Genomic DNA, 14,278 nt, shown 5'->3' with positions numbered 1-14,278 from the left:
GACTGTGGAACCACTGTATCATCTTCGCTGCTAGCGGGGTCACTGCTAGCGGGGTCGCGGCTAGCTAGCTAGATTGCTTGGACGTTCAAAAGAGTAGCAATGGCTTCGGAGCGGCGTCCGCGTGACGAACGGCCGTGAAACTCAAGCAACCACGAGCCCCGATAGCGGCGCGTGCACGCGCGGCGACTACAAACGAGGGAGCGGCGTCGCTAATTAGAGCGGCGGCTCGGTGCCGCGTGCCGTCGACAGGGCCCATTATCAGGCCCAAACACACACACACAATGAGTTTGAGGCTTTCTTTCCTCTCCAGCAATCTTCTCCTCCGCTCGCACAACTCCAACAAAGCAAATTGTTCACTGAAAATGATAATGATGTAGAAAAAAAAAAAACACGTCATTTTCTTCATGAAGCTTTGTGAAAGAAAATAGTCGCCTTTCTGTGCGGAGCTGTCGGACCCCAACGCTAACTTCCACCTTCACAATTAGAAACCTCTCCATTTGCAGCTGGCATTAGATTCTTCTTCACAGTGTGATTTAGAAATCAGAATGACCGTCACAGGCTTTCACTTGAACGGGCGGTTTCTCATGAATGCGCTTCTGTGAACGTTCCCACCAGGTCCACGAAGACCAAGTTCAACAGATGGAGATGGAGAACAGTTTCATCACACGCTGGAAGGAAAAGAAGGACACCACAGTAAGTCAGGGTCTGGAACCAGGGTTGGATGTGAGCAGGTAATGAAGGGCGTGGGGCACAATAATGGAGGCGGAGGGCGGTTGGTGTTTCTGGATGCCGAAGTCGAGGAAAAAACATTGGGTTCAGAGAACTGGGAAAATTAAAAGACTCTCTGGCTCCGGCTAAATGGAGAAATGAGTCTTTTCCTCCCACTCCTTCCCACCTGATCCTCTCTGCTCTGTCTGTGGGCTTTCACAACAGGTCGGCTGCTGTGGGGCAGAAGGTTACCCAGGAGGAACCCAGCGCTGTTATAAAGCGGCCTGAGCTGCAAACGGGGCCATGTTGTTTACAGTTACTGTAAGAATCAAAGAGATTCAGGGTTTTAATGTAGCAAATAGAAAGGCCAGAAATGGGAAAGGTATTACTTTTCCCATGCGCCACCGTCCTTGAATGTCCAATAATAAAACATGTTATGTGTTTTAGGAATGATTTCAGCGTTAAGAAGGTTTATTTTATCACATTATTACTGTTCGTATTCCTGCGGCCGCTGTTCGTCATCAGTACAACCTCCAGAGCTGCTGAACTCATGGCAGCTACTGATCTCAGAGTCAAAAATCAAGTGATAATTAGTACTTGCAGCCATTTTTTTTAGTTTCACACAGAGAAGCCTTGAAAAATAAAATATATGTAATAATGTCATTTACCACACATGGATTCAAGGGTTGTGTACAATAGCGCCGTGTGTAATGTGTGGGAGGAAGGATTTGCGCTTTTCATTTGAATGATTTGAGACGATGATGTGTGATTTATACTCAGTCCAACACAGGGTCATTAGGCGAAAAAAAATACACAAGCACAGTCCAAAAGCTCAAACCGGACAAGTAGAAGGTGATGCGTGGAGATACTGTACCAACTTCATTTGTGCGTGTTGTCAGGTGGACTGTTCCACACGCCCCCTCATCCAAACCTGCAAGTGCAGCTCTGCGGTACCTCAAATATCCAGGGCTAGGCTGAAGATACTGGGGTTAAACCTGAGCTAATAAACCCCAGCTATGCCTGGGAATCAGTTCCCGGCCACACGAGCCTATTTTCATGACTGTACCCATTACTGGGATATTTTAGTCTGAACTAAGGAGGTGGCTCGAGCAGGCAACCAGACGCCTGACACCGCCATCCCTGCAGCCTTGACTCTGGCAGGAGTAAAAAGGCTCACATTTCACGGTCCATTTAACATGAAAGGGCTGAGGATTTATTCACACTGCAGAACAAGGAGGAAGGCACAGGTGGTAAAGGTATAGGAGGTCGGCGGCGCTGAACCGGCGGCCGAGGCTCTGACCTCATCTGTTTCCTGTTGAAGGCCGAGAATGAGACGGAGGCTCGAGCCCCGAAAGTGGCTAATGTGTCCAGACTTGGGGAGTAAGTAAATCAGTGATATAATGAGGTGCAAGACAATGTCATGCCTCGCAAGTTGAAAGTGGCACCTGAAAATCAATAGGCGCATTTACGGCCAGGGCGCGTGCAGCGAGTATGACTTTGGTGAAGAGCAGAAACGCCTTCGCTTCCAAAGCGACGCCGCTGTGATTCCCCCTCGTTCCTGAGCCTCGCTCGCCCAAAGCGAGAGAGGCCGACTGCTGACGCACCTCGGACTGATGACCGCTCCCCTTGAGCCGGCGCAGATCCGGACCCGGCGTCCAATCGATGCAGCTCGCTAACTAGATGTTAGTAATTTATGACAATTACTGTAGCAGGATGAATGGATTCCTAGCAGGGAGCAGCTGGCGGAGCCGACTGCTCCACTGTCAAACTGATAAACACACATTACGCTCCTCCAGTGGCCATATTAGTCAGTCTACTTCCTAAAAGGCACAGCTAATTACTGCGTTTATGGTCTTAGCATAGCGTTTCCTTTCTGTTTAATGGCTCGGCGTATCCTTCAGCTTGTCGTTTGTTACGAGTACATTGCGAATAATATTGTGATCAGTAATCTTGGTGTTGCCGGGGACTTACGGTAAAACTTTTGGGTTTCATTAGCAAAAAAGCTGCATTTTTCACCGTAAATGAAGTTTTAATTAAATCCTGCAGTGTGGCGCAGTATGTAATTTACTAATACAAGATGAAGACGGTTGTTACACTCAACCCGTGTCTCTGTCTTGGCGTCTACGCTACATTTTTCCTGGCACTCAGCTTATTTTTTCCATTCCGGTAATAACCACTGAACATTTTTCTGCGGAGGGTTTGTCTTGAAAACACTTTCGCGTTGACAGTACACTTAAAGTTAACACCTCCGATTTAAACACGGGGTTTTAAATGTCACGTCACCTAACAATACGGCACATCTTTGGCATTTTTTTCTTTCTCCTCGTGAATGTAATTTTCTTATGGTGACTGAGACCTGGCCACATGTGTGCTGCTGTTCCACACAGAGGCCAAGGTCTACTGTGCTCAGTCACGCTCGCTAAAACGAATCTTCATTTCTTTTCACCTGTTTCCAGCTTTTCGCCTTTTCACTGAACAGAAATAACCCCATTTTGTGTGTAGTGCTTTATCATCTCCTTCAATTTGAGAAAAATGTCACTGCTGACTTTCTAACCTTTTATCCTCAATTACTATCAAATCTGACCGCTGTGTTCTCTCTGCAGATACTGTACTCTGTTGCTCTAACACTTTGGGGGCAGGAGTATTTTAGACCTGACAGGTTAATTACATTTTTCTCAACAAATTTTAGTCCTGCACAAGACCATGCATTTGATTTTACTATGTTCCTATCCATGGGCAAAAGCAAAAATCATAATAATCACACAGAGTACGCAGCAGTACTGGATCCGCTTTAAGGTAAATGAGATGAACACAGTCTGTACGCCTGCGCTTTCAATTAGGTGCTGCCACAAAATGTACAATGGTTCACACAATTTTGTGTGTATTTGTTTGCTCAGTACGGCCTGTACTACACCCTAAAGGTCCCCTCGGCAGAGCATTACACCACCACCACCACCACAAAACCATTGAGTATGACACAACATCGTTCATACATATTACATACATATTGGCTATTTCAGTTGTTCTTGTGTGATAGGAGACTTTATCAATAGGCCTAATTGTGAGTGAGGGCTGAATAATTACAGCGTTCCTTTCGTGGGACCACCCTGTTCTTTTACTGTAGGTGAGATCTGTGCCTCCGTCTGTACTAAAGTCTCCTCACATCTCTTATTTAGGCAGGTTTTGTGTTCAATTAATGCTGCCAGGTTTAATTTGCCTCCAGCTCTACAAGCGACCTTTTGCTTTTCACAAATCCTCTAACTGTGTCTCTCACTTTTTTTCCATTTAGATCCTTGCCACACTGGAGAAGGAATTTAGCAGAGAAGCCAATTAATCCCAACTGCATTGTTTTTGTAATTCAACTGATCTCGGCTCTCTCTCTCTCTCTCCAGTTCTCTCCAGCTGGGGACTTGATCTTCGAGGTGTACCTGGAAAAAAGAGAGCCAGAAAACTGCTGTTTAATCAAGGTATAATTGTGTGTTTGTGCATCGCTTTTTCTCTCACGGATCCACGGCCTGTACGCTGGAGAGGGGGATAGAGGCCGGTGGAGCGGGAGAACGAATGAGGGATGAATGTGGGGGCAGAGTGAGAGGCAGGGAGATGCTGATAGAATGGGGCTGAGACATTTGTGGTTTGACCTGATGGGATTACCGCCACTGAAATAAATCAAACCGAACTAATCAAAGAAATGTCTGATTTAATTGTGTGAGTAATTGCATTTTACACGGCGTCAGGGCTGTAGGTTACGGATTCGTCTCACAGGTCGGCAGCAGTGCTAGAATAGGAATGTGTGTGTGTGTGTGTGTGGGGGGGTGCACAGTTTGACTTTAACTGCCTGCTTTCTCTCTGTGGAGGGAGGCAGCCTGGTTATTAGCTTCCGATAGTTCTACTAACTTCACAAGGAATCAGGTATTTAATCAGTGCACTGTGTACACGGCTGCCAGTCAGAATGCAGCGCAATTAATGTTACGCGTTAAATATTGAAAGACTCTTCAAAAGCAGCAGGACGAGGGGCGCGGTATTGATCCGGCGGCTTATGATGGGAGCTCATATATATGCAGGACGTGTTGACTTGCTCCTGACCGGTCCTCGTTCTGCCGGCGCCGGTTCGCAGGTCTCGCCCAGCATGCGGGCCTCGGAGCTGGCGGAGAGCGCGCTGAGCATGAGGAACGTCGGCCGCGCCGCCGCCGACGACTGCTGGACCGTCTTCGAAGTGGTGGAGAACGGGGAGCTGGGTGAGTCCTCCACTCACAGAGTCGGGTCCAAAAGCAGGGAACACGTTGTCAGGATCAGGCCCAGATCCTGTTCTACCACAGATACACAAATCAATGTTTGGATTAAAACAAACAAACAACAAACAAACATTAAACAAAGTTGATTCTTTTAATTTAATCATTATGAAAATGAATGTCTTTCCACTCTTTTCTTCAAAGACTAAACCATTCGAGGAAATTCAGGCACTTTAAAGACAGCTTCAGATGAACTGTATCCACTCACATTTCTACTTTTGCTTTGTGGCTGGTGCCACTTTTAAGGGATTTGTAAACATAACCTCCTTCAGCATTTGACAGCAATGTGAAATTAATCACTATGTATTTCGACACAATAACCATAAAAAAGGAGAATATGTTAGAAATAACAACAATAGAAAAAGCTCCTTTATAATAAATGTGCATAGACCTCTGAGTATTTTTGTTCATCCTGTTTGGATTCTTGTGTTTCACACAGTTCCTAGGATACACAGACCTGCACAATAATGTCTTTGGTGAGCCACGGGTCAGGACGAGGGCACAGATCCATTTCTTCCAAACAGCTCAGTAGCTTCATTAACTGTGGAGTGAAAGTTTCTTGTTTTGGTCCTGCAGCCAAACTAAATAACTGGAAGACAGGCCCTTGGTCTTAGCAACCCAGAGGTCACTCCAACGCGGCTCGTGGGCTCATGCAGAGACTGCAGAATCGGAGTTCACCAAACAGCATCTCAAGCGCGGAGGCAAAGACTCTCCGCTCGGGTGACACAAAATTCAAATCTCGTGGCGCTGCTCAGCACCTGGCCAATGGCGGCCTCACGGGGCGCCAAGGCGCGAGATTGGTCCGAGCTAAGCCGCGGTGAAATGCAACCACACAGGATTTGCCAGGACAATGAGAAGCCTGTAGAGCGTTGCCGAGACGCTTTTAGCGCTTAATTGCTACCTAAGGGGCTTCTTCGTTACAAGTGTGAAGGCTTTCATAACAAAAATGGATCTGACTCTTTAGTGTCCATACGCTTCCAAGTACATCCTGAAGACTAGTGGCCGTTGAGGGAACCTCAGCCCAGGGACCCGGGTGCAGTGCCACGCATTTTAACAAGCTGAGATTAATCATTCTAAGCAGCATCTTGGACAAATCAGTCTCACACAACAACCCTCTTCGCTAATTGCAGCTTCTCAGACACCATTTTAAGAAATTAAACCGGCATTTCATTGTAATCAGCTGGAAGAGCTTCTCCAGGAGCAGCTCCTACATTCTCACTTACAAATACTGCTCAGGCAGATTTATTTGTCACCTGAATGCCACGCAATTATTAATAATAACTAACAAATAACTTACATCAAAGGTCAAATGGCGTCAAATGCCACGCTGCATAGAAGGATGGGATTCAAAGTGACTGAAAGGATGACATCACCGCGGCAGTAATTCCCATTCAGGTCTTTTCCAAGGGGCTTTTGATTGTAGATTATGCTCTCTCTCTCTCTCTCTCTCTCTCTCTCTCTCTCTCGCGAGCTGCTTCCTGAACGTGCGTTCTCACTCAGAAGCGACTCGAGCAGCGCCGGTGAATCGTCTTCACCGCCGCGAATAACTTTCCCCTGATTGAAAGGGAGCCAACAGGCCTGCACGCGAGCAAACGGCGGGCCGTGGCGTCAGGAGCGGAGCTGGAGTGGCTCCGCTCGCGGTCCCCGCGCTCCTCCGCTTGTTTTCGCCCTCACAAAGTTAGAGGGCGCGCCGTCCTCGCCCGACGACGCGGCTGCGTTGAATACTGAGCGCGTTTGCTGACGGTTCAGCATATTTTCCATGCTGAGACAATGCGTCTGCGGAAGAGTAAACAGTCAAGCTCATTTTAAAGGTGGTGCCGTGACGGGATTTTGCTCATAAAGCCCTAAAGGGGGAGGGAAGGTGCGTTAATTTAGCGTTTTGTGGGAAAACCACAGATAAACACTGTTATCAAGGACAATAGACAGAAAAAAGGGGAGCTAATATTTGTTGGGAAATGAGGAACTAATTCCTTCGCCTGGGTCTGCTGAGATTCCAGAAAGGAGATAAGCCCACCGGTATGAATAAGTTATACCACTGTGGCTCTTTTAACATCCTTTGGTTATGAAAAACAGGGGAGTGTAGAGATGGAGGCATCAGAGACGCAAATTGTCTGCTTTTTTTTTTTAGCTGATAGCTTGTACCCTGTTCACCAATTAGGAAGAGATAATAGGTCTATTTTGCACATGAGTGTGTTTTTATAATCAGGTCCTGATATGCTGGAGATAATTTAAAATGTTTTGTGATGGAAATGGGGAGAACAAAATATTTTGTTATTTGGTTAACTAGAATCCGTCATGGATTTATTTAATTTTTTGGTTTCATGCATCTATAATTCATGTAAAGCCAGAGGACAGCGTGGCTTTGTTGTTGTTGGCTGTAGCAGTTCCTAGCTGGCCTATATGCTAACCGTGCATCCCTCTGTGGCAGAGCGGCCGTTGCACCACAGCGAGAAGATTCTGGAGCAGGTGTTGGAGTGGAGCGCGCTGGACAGTCCCAGCTCCGCCGTCCTTGTCATCAAGAAGTTCGCTGGGGCGAAGAGAGACGCTGGCGTGAAAGGTGAACCGCCGCCCGTGTGTCATTAGACATGCAAGTAAAAGGTCCACCTTCTGCCTCCAGCAGCATCTTCCAAAGCCTAATTTCAAACATTATGTATTTTGCATCAAACCTGCATCAGCATCCACACGGACGCCTGTGTGGGGGCATCGGTGTGCGTGTTTGCTCATAAAAGACCTCATTTCAGTCCACGTATCTAAGGAAAAACTCGACCCATTCAGACAAAATACACGAAATTCTGTCTTTAGTTCCCCAAAGATTGAAAAGTGTAATTAAAAGGAAGAAGTGATGATCAAGGGTCAAACTTTGAACCCTTGTCCAGGATGTAATTAGGTTGAGCAGTGAAAGCGCTAAAAGCTTCCTGTTTGCACATTTGTTAGTTTAAAGTGATTTAAGCAGATGTAACAGTTTCACCCAGTGGTGTTGATGCCGACCCAGAAGCTCATAGCACACGTCTCCCTTTAATTGACTCATTTACAGGAAGCCAAATGCAGTTTACGAAGTCTGAGTATCTGAAGTTCAACGACGGATCTGCTAAACTGCTGCCAGGGCATAAATTCCAGGACAAATATGTGGAACTGCGTGCCGACACACTGCTGCTCTACAGAGATATCAAAGTAAGTAGACTTTTATTTTCATTTTAATCTACTGCTACATCCACTGTAAATACCTGCTGCCTGGGGTTTTTACATGCAAACACAAAGTATCGGGTGAACACAGATTGCTTTGGGTCACAGGGGACTTTAAAAGGTTATGTTGTAGATCTGCTTAAATAACTGAAATATAATAAATACCACAAGGACCCAACTCCACCCAACGCTCCCTGCGTCGTGATGACGGTCACGCTGTCGTCTCAGGTTTCCAGATGTTCGAATTACGTAGTGGCTACAGCAGAGCAAGGAGAAATGGGAGTACAGTGTTTGAGAGAGGCCCAGCGGGTCCGAGTTCTCCTCAGGCTGTTTCCTCCCGCCACATTTCTGCAGCTGAAACATGGGATTCGTAAAAGAGCGTGAAAAAGGGTAAATAATAGATGGAGGTGCAGTAATTCTGGCAGTAGGGGAGAAGAAAATGGGTGTGGGTCGCGCGTGTGCGTGCGTGCGTGCGTGCGTGTGCGTGCGTGCGTGCGTGTGTGTGTGTGCGTGCGTGCGTGTGTGTGTGTGTGTGCGCGCGCGTGCGTGTGTGTGTGTGTGTGCGCGCGTCTGCATGTGTGCGTGTGGGGTGGCTGTTTTCACTGAAAGCTTTTAAATATCAAGCTGCACGACAATGTTGCCCAATCCTACATACAGTAAACACGTAATAAATGGCCTCTGCAGTTCTGTCTGTGGGACGGATGATGTGGCAGGAAGCTGGGTTGTGATTCGTAGGTGTCAGACCAGTTTGACCTGGTTCTCCTCTGTTCTTCCAGTGATGATTGTCATGTTCTGATGCTGTGAAATGGCTCCGATTGTTTTGCTGACATTTCATTTTGGTCTAATAACTATTTCTCCCGCAGAGCACTAAAGCGGAGAAAGCGATGCAGCTCAAGTCTGTGAAGTGTTTCCTCGGTGTGAAGAAGAAGCTCAAACCTCCGACCAGGTAAAGCACACGCTCGCGTCCTCACCCTGACCCGGACCCGACGCCGAGCGCTGCTCCCGGCGTGAGCTGCTGAAACAATGGGCCGAGCTCATTAATCTTCCAGCGTCTGCTGTATTAGCTGTGGCGTTGCTCTCGCGTTCATTCACCTGCTTTGCTTCCGCGAGTGAAGGCGTTTTCACCGTCGCTCGGGCGTCACAGACGCGTTGATGATTCTTCCAGTGCGTCCAGTAAAACGGCTGCTTCTCCCGGACTGGTTTACGCACACATCTGCCTTCGCTTTATTGGTCAATCGCGCATTATGGGCCACTTTTAGTGAGCAATTGTGTAAATTCCCATTTCCTCCCGGCCCGTTTTACGGTGCAGTAAACATTGCATCAAACTACACCATTGATTTGGAATATTTCCAGTGCAGAATATTATATAGTGTAAACCACTGCTGCGCGTTGTTAGCACATCGACCCCCGTGTGTTATTAGGATGAACTGAGCCTCGTTTGCTCCAGCTGCTTTCGTATCTGGTCTGATCCATGGTTCTCTATAGATTCATCGCCCGTTCGGTTTCCTCGCAGGGGAAACGCCCAAACACGCCTTTGACCCCGTCTTATTTTTCACTGGAATGAAATTGATTAGACATAATTACAGTTTAACAAATACAAATTATCAAACTCTGCCTCTGCAGATAGGAAGCCTCACTGCCACTGTTTTATTGTAATGATCTGCTATTATTAGAATTTATGACACATGCCAAACGTGCCGCAGCTCTCGTTGGCCAAACACGGAGGATATTGTCGAGAAGCCAAACGCTATATTTCACATTACCTAATTATAATTCCTCATAATTTTCCCCATGTCAGAATTTCCAAGTCTGGAGAAGCGTGAAAAATGAGTCCGGCGCGCGATTGTCTGCGTTACGCAGTCCTTGAGGGGAGAAAACTCGATGAGACGGCGGCAGCGGGAGATGAAGGGGGACGGGGGAGAGCGCGGTTCCACGGATATACAGCTGAGTGGGCTGTGAGAGGTGATACGGTGAATAAAGAAATCAAGACGGAGAGCGCGGGTGAGGAGAGGCGGCGCTCCAGCGCCTCATTAGGCAGAGGTCTGTCTGCGAGCGGCCGCCGTGGCGCTCACGCCCCTCCCGCTGTGGAGCTTTCGGGCGGTGGACGCACACGCGCGCTAGTGTGGGACCAGGGTTACTCTCCCACTTGCGCCACCCGTTCTCCGGCCTCAGTATCTGGCAGCGAGCTGTTCTTTGAGGCTGATAGGTGAGCAGCCGTGCGCTTGGTGAATCGCAGGCTTTGGCCCAGAGCATATTGAGGTCTGGCCGTGTGTAAACACGTGGGCTGCAGCTGCACTGATGAACTTGATTAATTCCACTGCTTCGCACCTAACACTTGAGAATGTTTATTTCTTTCGTTGCATTTTAATGAAAATATTCTGACCTGCTTCCTCGCCATTTTTATTCAAGTGTTGAGTTGGAAGTTTAAACTTTCTATTTTCGCAAAATAACATGTTTTTTTTTGCAAAACACTGCCAAGTGTGACCCGTGTGTTTCTCATTTCAACAGCTGGGGCTTCACGGTCCACGCTGATAAACACCAGTGGTGAGTGTCACACAGAGGTGCTCCGCTTTAATCATTGATGACGCTGACTTCTACACTTTAGCAGTTAAACATGTCAGACACAGAAGCAGCGAAGGGCAGCGAGTTAAAGAGCTGGAGTTAAGGGTCTGTGTAGTGAAGTGGGTTAATAACAGGAAGCTATGCTCACGTTAGACAAAGGAAGTGAGTGAAAGTCCAAATGCTATATAAGGCTTGTTGTTATTGTTACAGTGGGTACATAAAAGAAAATGTTAATGGGAAAAAAATATGATTAGTAGTTACATAATAAGGGAATGAATATAAAAAAATAAAAATAAAAAATAAAGCAGATTGAGTCAATATATTGAATGGAACTACTTTGTTTTTTATAGTATATTTCCAAATCAGCAAATTCCCAAATGTAAGAACAATTTTAATGAATTTCTTGCAGTGCAGGACAGAAATAGCTGCAAAGCAAAGCAAACAAAAGCAGTGGCAGCTGTTATTTAAACCATCACCCGAGATTCCTACTTCCTGCACCAAAGGGACTCTTTACCTGTGTGGGCTGGTGTAATCACAGCTAATGGCAGCCGGCACGTACTGTACTGAACTGTCCCCTCGGAGGAAACGGCGCCGGCCGCCGCCACGCGCCAAATCAAGTCGCCCGCTCGAAAATTACTGAGAATAATGAGGTGGAAATCAGGGAGTGAAGTGACCGAGCTTCTCCTCCTCAGGCATTTCTGCTGCGAGACGAAGGAGGCGCAGGTCACCTGGGTGGCGGACATCATCAGGATGAAGGTAAGATCGAGTGCGACGGAGACGCTGAAGGAGGCGACGAGGCAAAAGCGTGATGAAGCGATTTAATGAGCAGAAGGTCAAACGAGCGAGCGAGAGAGAGAGAGGGAGGCGGCGGCGAGTGCGTCTGGAGCCGCCTTCCAGCCGCGAACCACAAACAACTTACGCAGAGCAAACAAAGAGCCTGGATGAGAGATCTACTAGATTACAGCAGGAATAAATCCGCCTTTACAATCCATCTCACAACAAGGAGATACGATAAATCACATTTTCCGCAATCATCCGTTCCCATTCAGCTGCGAGGCAGCCGAAATGCATGAAACACGGGGAGAACTGTAAAGTTTTCGAGGTCACTCAGCAGTAACATAAATCACTTTATGCGGAAAAGCCGTGAGAATAAGGTCAAGGCGTCTGTAACAATCACATTGCGGTGCTTAACCCCGCGGTGCAGCTGTGCGCCGCCGCTGTCGGGCGCTGACACAGCACATATGACATAAATAATTCAAGGCGAAGCAAACGCGGGGAGAGGATCTGTCGCCGTCTCTCCAGTGTTTCCCGCTCGCTGCTGCTGGTCTCCTCGACCCCTCGTCTCCTCCTCATCTCCTCATCTCCTCGTCTCCTCCTCATCTCCTCCTCGTCTCCTCGTCTCCTCCTTGTCTCCTCATCTCCTCCTCGTCTCCTTGTTGTCTCCTCGTCTCCTCCTCCTCGTCTCCTCGTTGGGCCGATGGCTCGGCCTCGCTCGCGCCCCCCCCCGTTTGGTTTCCTTCACGGGGCGGCGTTGTTCATCACAGGCGCTTACTGTAAAAGCCTTTTAGTGCCTTGGAGTGGGTTAGCAAGCGACGGCTCCAAAGGCAGAGCCGATTGCTGCCTATTGTTTCTAAGTGTTTGAAGGTGTTTGTTTAGTGGGCTCGGTGACTTTTATCTGCTTTCTGAAACGGCTCTCAGCTCTGCAACCAGTAAATCTACAGCAGGCTGGAGCGAGCGAAAAATATTAGGATTCGCCTCCCAAATCCGCTAAATATGGGGATTGTGGGCTTCTGACGCGGGGGCTTGTGGGAAGGACACGGTGCTTGTGGGAAGGGCAGAGCGAAGGTATGGATGAGAAAGTGGAGAGCACTCCAGCTTTCTTGATTTCCTTTCTCTTACCTGTTAGCGAGCGTTTGGCTCCAGCCGTTTCCATAGCAACTGCCAATGGAGGGTCTTGCTTGGAGAAAGGTGGAATGGATTGGTCGAGGTTAGAGCTGGGAGGGGGGGGGGGGGTAAAGGTCCAAGGACGGGTCCCAGCAGTGATGGAATGAGGGTGTGTTAAAGACGGACAGTCGTGCGGGTCGTGGGGACGCGTGGCCAGAAATGAGCTCTGCAGACGCTGCAGAGGAGGACGTGGAGCAAAGCAAAGCGCGGAGGGGCGCGTGCAGTCCGGCCCCTCATTTCTGTTGGCTGTGTGTCCTCAGTACGGCTCGGACCTCTGCTCAAGGACCCTCCTCGCCGCTAAGGACGCCGCTGACCACAAAGCGTCCAGAGGGGGCGCTGTGAGCAGCGAGAGCAGGACTCTACCACCGGCACTGAGCTCCAGCAAAGCGGTGAGCAGCAGTCAGTTCTGGTGTCTTATCTGTGCCTTTAGCTGATATTTATCCTCCATTCCCACACTGCACTCACTCAGATGCAATGTTGACGAGAAAAAGGGTACATTTGCTCTGTTCGCGCTCCGCAGGCCGACAGGAGGACGTCTCTGGGCGACATCTACCCGAGGGCGTCCAGGGAACCGGTGCCCCTCCGCTGCACCAACGCCGCGTCCAGCTGCCCGACCCCGCCCCCTGACGCTCCCTGCAGGCGTGGCTCCATGGACCCCCGCCCCCCCGTGGACCCCCGCCCCCTCGTGGACCCCCGCCCCCTCGTGGACCCCCGCCCCCCGTGGATCCTCGCCCTCTCGCCCCCCGCCCCCCCGTGGACCCCCGCCCCCCCGTGGACCCCCGCCCCCTCGTGGACCCTCGCCCCCCCGTGGACCCCCGCCCCCCCGCGGGCGCCGCCCCCTCGTCCAGGCGCCTGCAGCCGCTGCCTCTGCCCGTCCAGGCCAGGAAGCCGCCCGCGGGCGTTGAGGGCTTGATGCCGCCCAGCCTCTTGACCGAGCTCAACTCGGTGCTGAGCAAGAGCGGCCGCGGCGCCAGGAGCCAGGAGTGACGCGGCGGGCGGACGAAGATGCCGTAGGTCAGAGCTGAGCCAAGCACTACAGAGGAGAACGTTTGGAGAACGTTTGGAGAACACTGAGCCGTCAAACGCCCGCTCCCGTCTTTAGTTCAGTTCAGCAGTGATATTTGACGGCTGCTGATCTTAGTGTTTTACAGTGTTTTTTACATCTCCACGTACTGTACAGCTGGTCATTGTTAATGGGGGGATCACAGACACAGCCTGCATCCGTTATAGCGGGTGAACTGTCGTTCTATATTAGTAGTTATTTGCATATTTGCAGCGGTTTCCAGCGTGGCCTTTGACTGTACAGCACCATTGTTAACGTGCTCTTTAGTGAACATTAAAACATTTTACTAACGTGAAGGTTTCTCTTTGCTCTTTTTCAGCCTCCCCTCACACAGTGCAAATTAAAAACGTGTGTTTGCCGAGGGCTCCGTCTAAAAACGATCCTTCCTGTGTTTCTGCGTCGAGGCAGATGGCGGCAGAGGTGTCACCCAAACAGGGAGGGAAGCTACGCCGCGGCTTTTTTACAGAGCGGAGACAAAGCCAAGTTTTGACTTTTTTTTAGCTCCGCCCGAATCCAGCACCTAATTACA

The 14,278-nt window shown here is 49.1% G+C and overlaps 1 protein-coding gene across 3 annotated transcripts in view; it reads left to right on the top strand.

Moving 5' to 3' along the window:
• Positions 1 to 14,045, top strand: part of arap2 (ArfGAP with RhoGAP domain, ankyrin repeat and PH domain 2) — an 84,332-nt gene extending 70,287 nt beyond the window's left edge. For all 3 annotated transcript variants that reach the window (XM_055507049.1, XM_055507050.1, XM_055507051.1), the window contains exons 24-33: positions 616 to 693; positions 4,101 to 4,175; positions 4,823 to 4,943; positions 7,426 to 7,554; positions 8,032 to 8,168; positions 9,044 to 9,126; positions 10,689 to 10,724; positions 11,435 to 11,498; positions 12,947 to 13,075; positions 13,207 to 14,045. In XM_055507049.1, coding sequence (XP_055363024.1) covers positions 616 to 693; positions 4,101 to 4,175; positions 4,823 to 4,943; positions 7,426 to 7,554; positions 8,032 to 8,168; positions 9,044 to 9,126; positions 10,689 to 10,724; positions 11,435 to 11,498; positions 12,947 to 13,075; positions 13,207 to 13,599 — 1,245 coding nt within the window. In that variant the 3' untranslated portion in view covers positions 13,600 to 14,045. The remainder of the gene's footprint in view (positions 1 to 615; positions 694 to 4,100; positions 4,176 to 4,822; positions 4,944 to 7,425; positions 7,555 to 8,031; positions 8,169 to 9,043; positions 9,127 to 10,688; positions 10,725 to 11,434; positions 11,499 to 12,946; positions 13,076 to 13,206) is intronic.
• Positions 14,046 to 14,278: the final 233 nt, after the last annotated feature.

This window comes from Betta splendens, chromosome 2 (genome assembly GCF_900634795.4).
Source record: "Betta splendens chromosome 2, fBetSpl5.4, whole genome shotgun sequence".
NCBI classification, from domain to species: domain Eukaryota; kingdom Metazoa; phylum Chordata; class Actinopteri; order Anabantiformes; family Osphronemidae; genus Betta; species Betta splendens.
The sequence above is the reverse complement of the archived record's forward strand: the minus strand, read 5'-3'. Positions and strand labels throughout refer to the sequence as shown.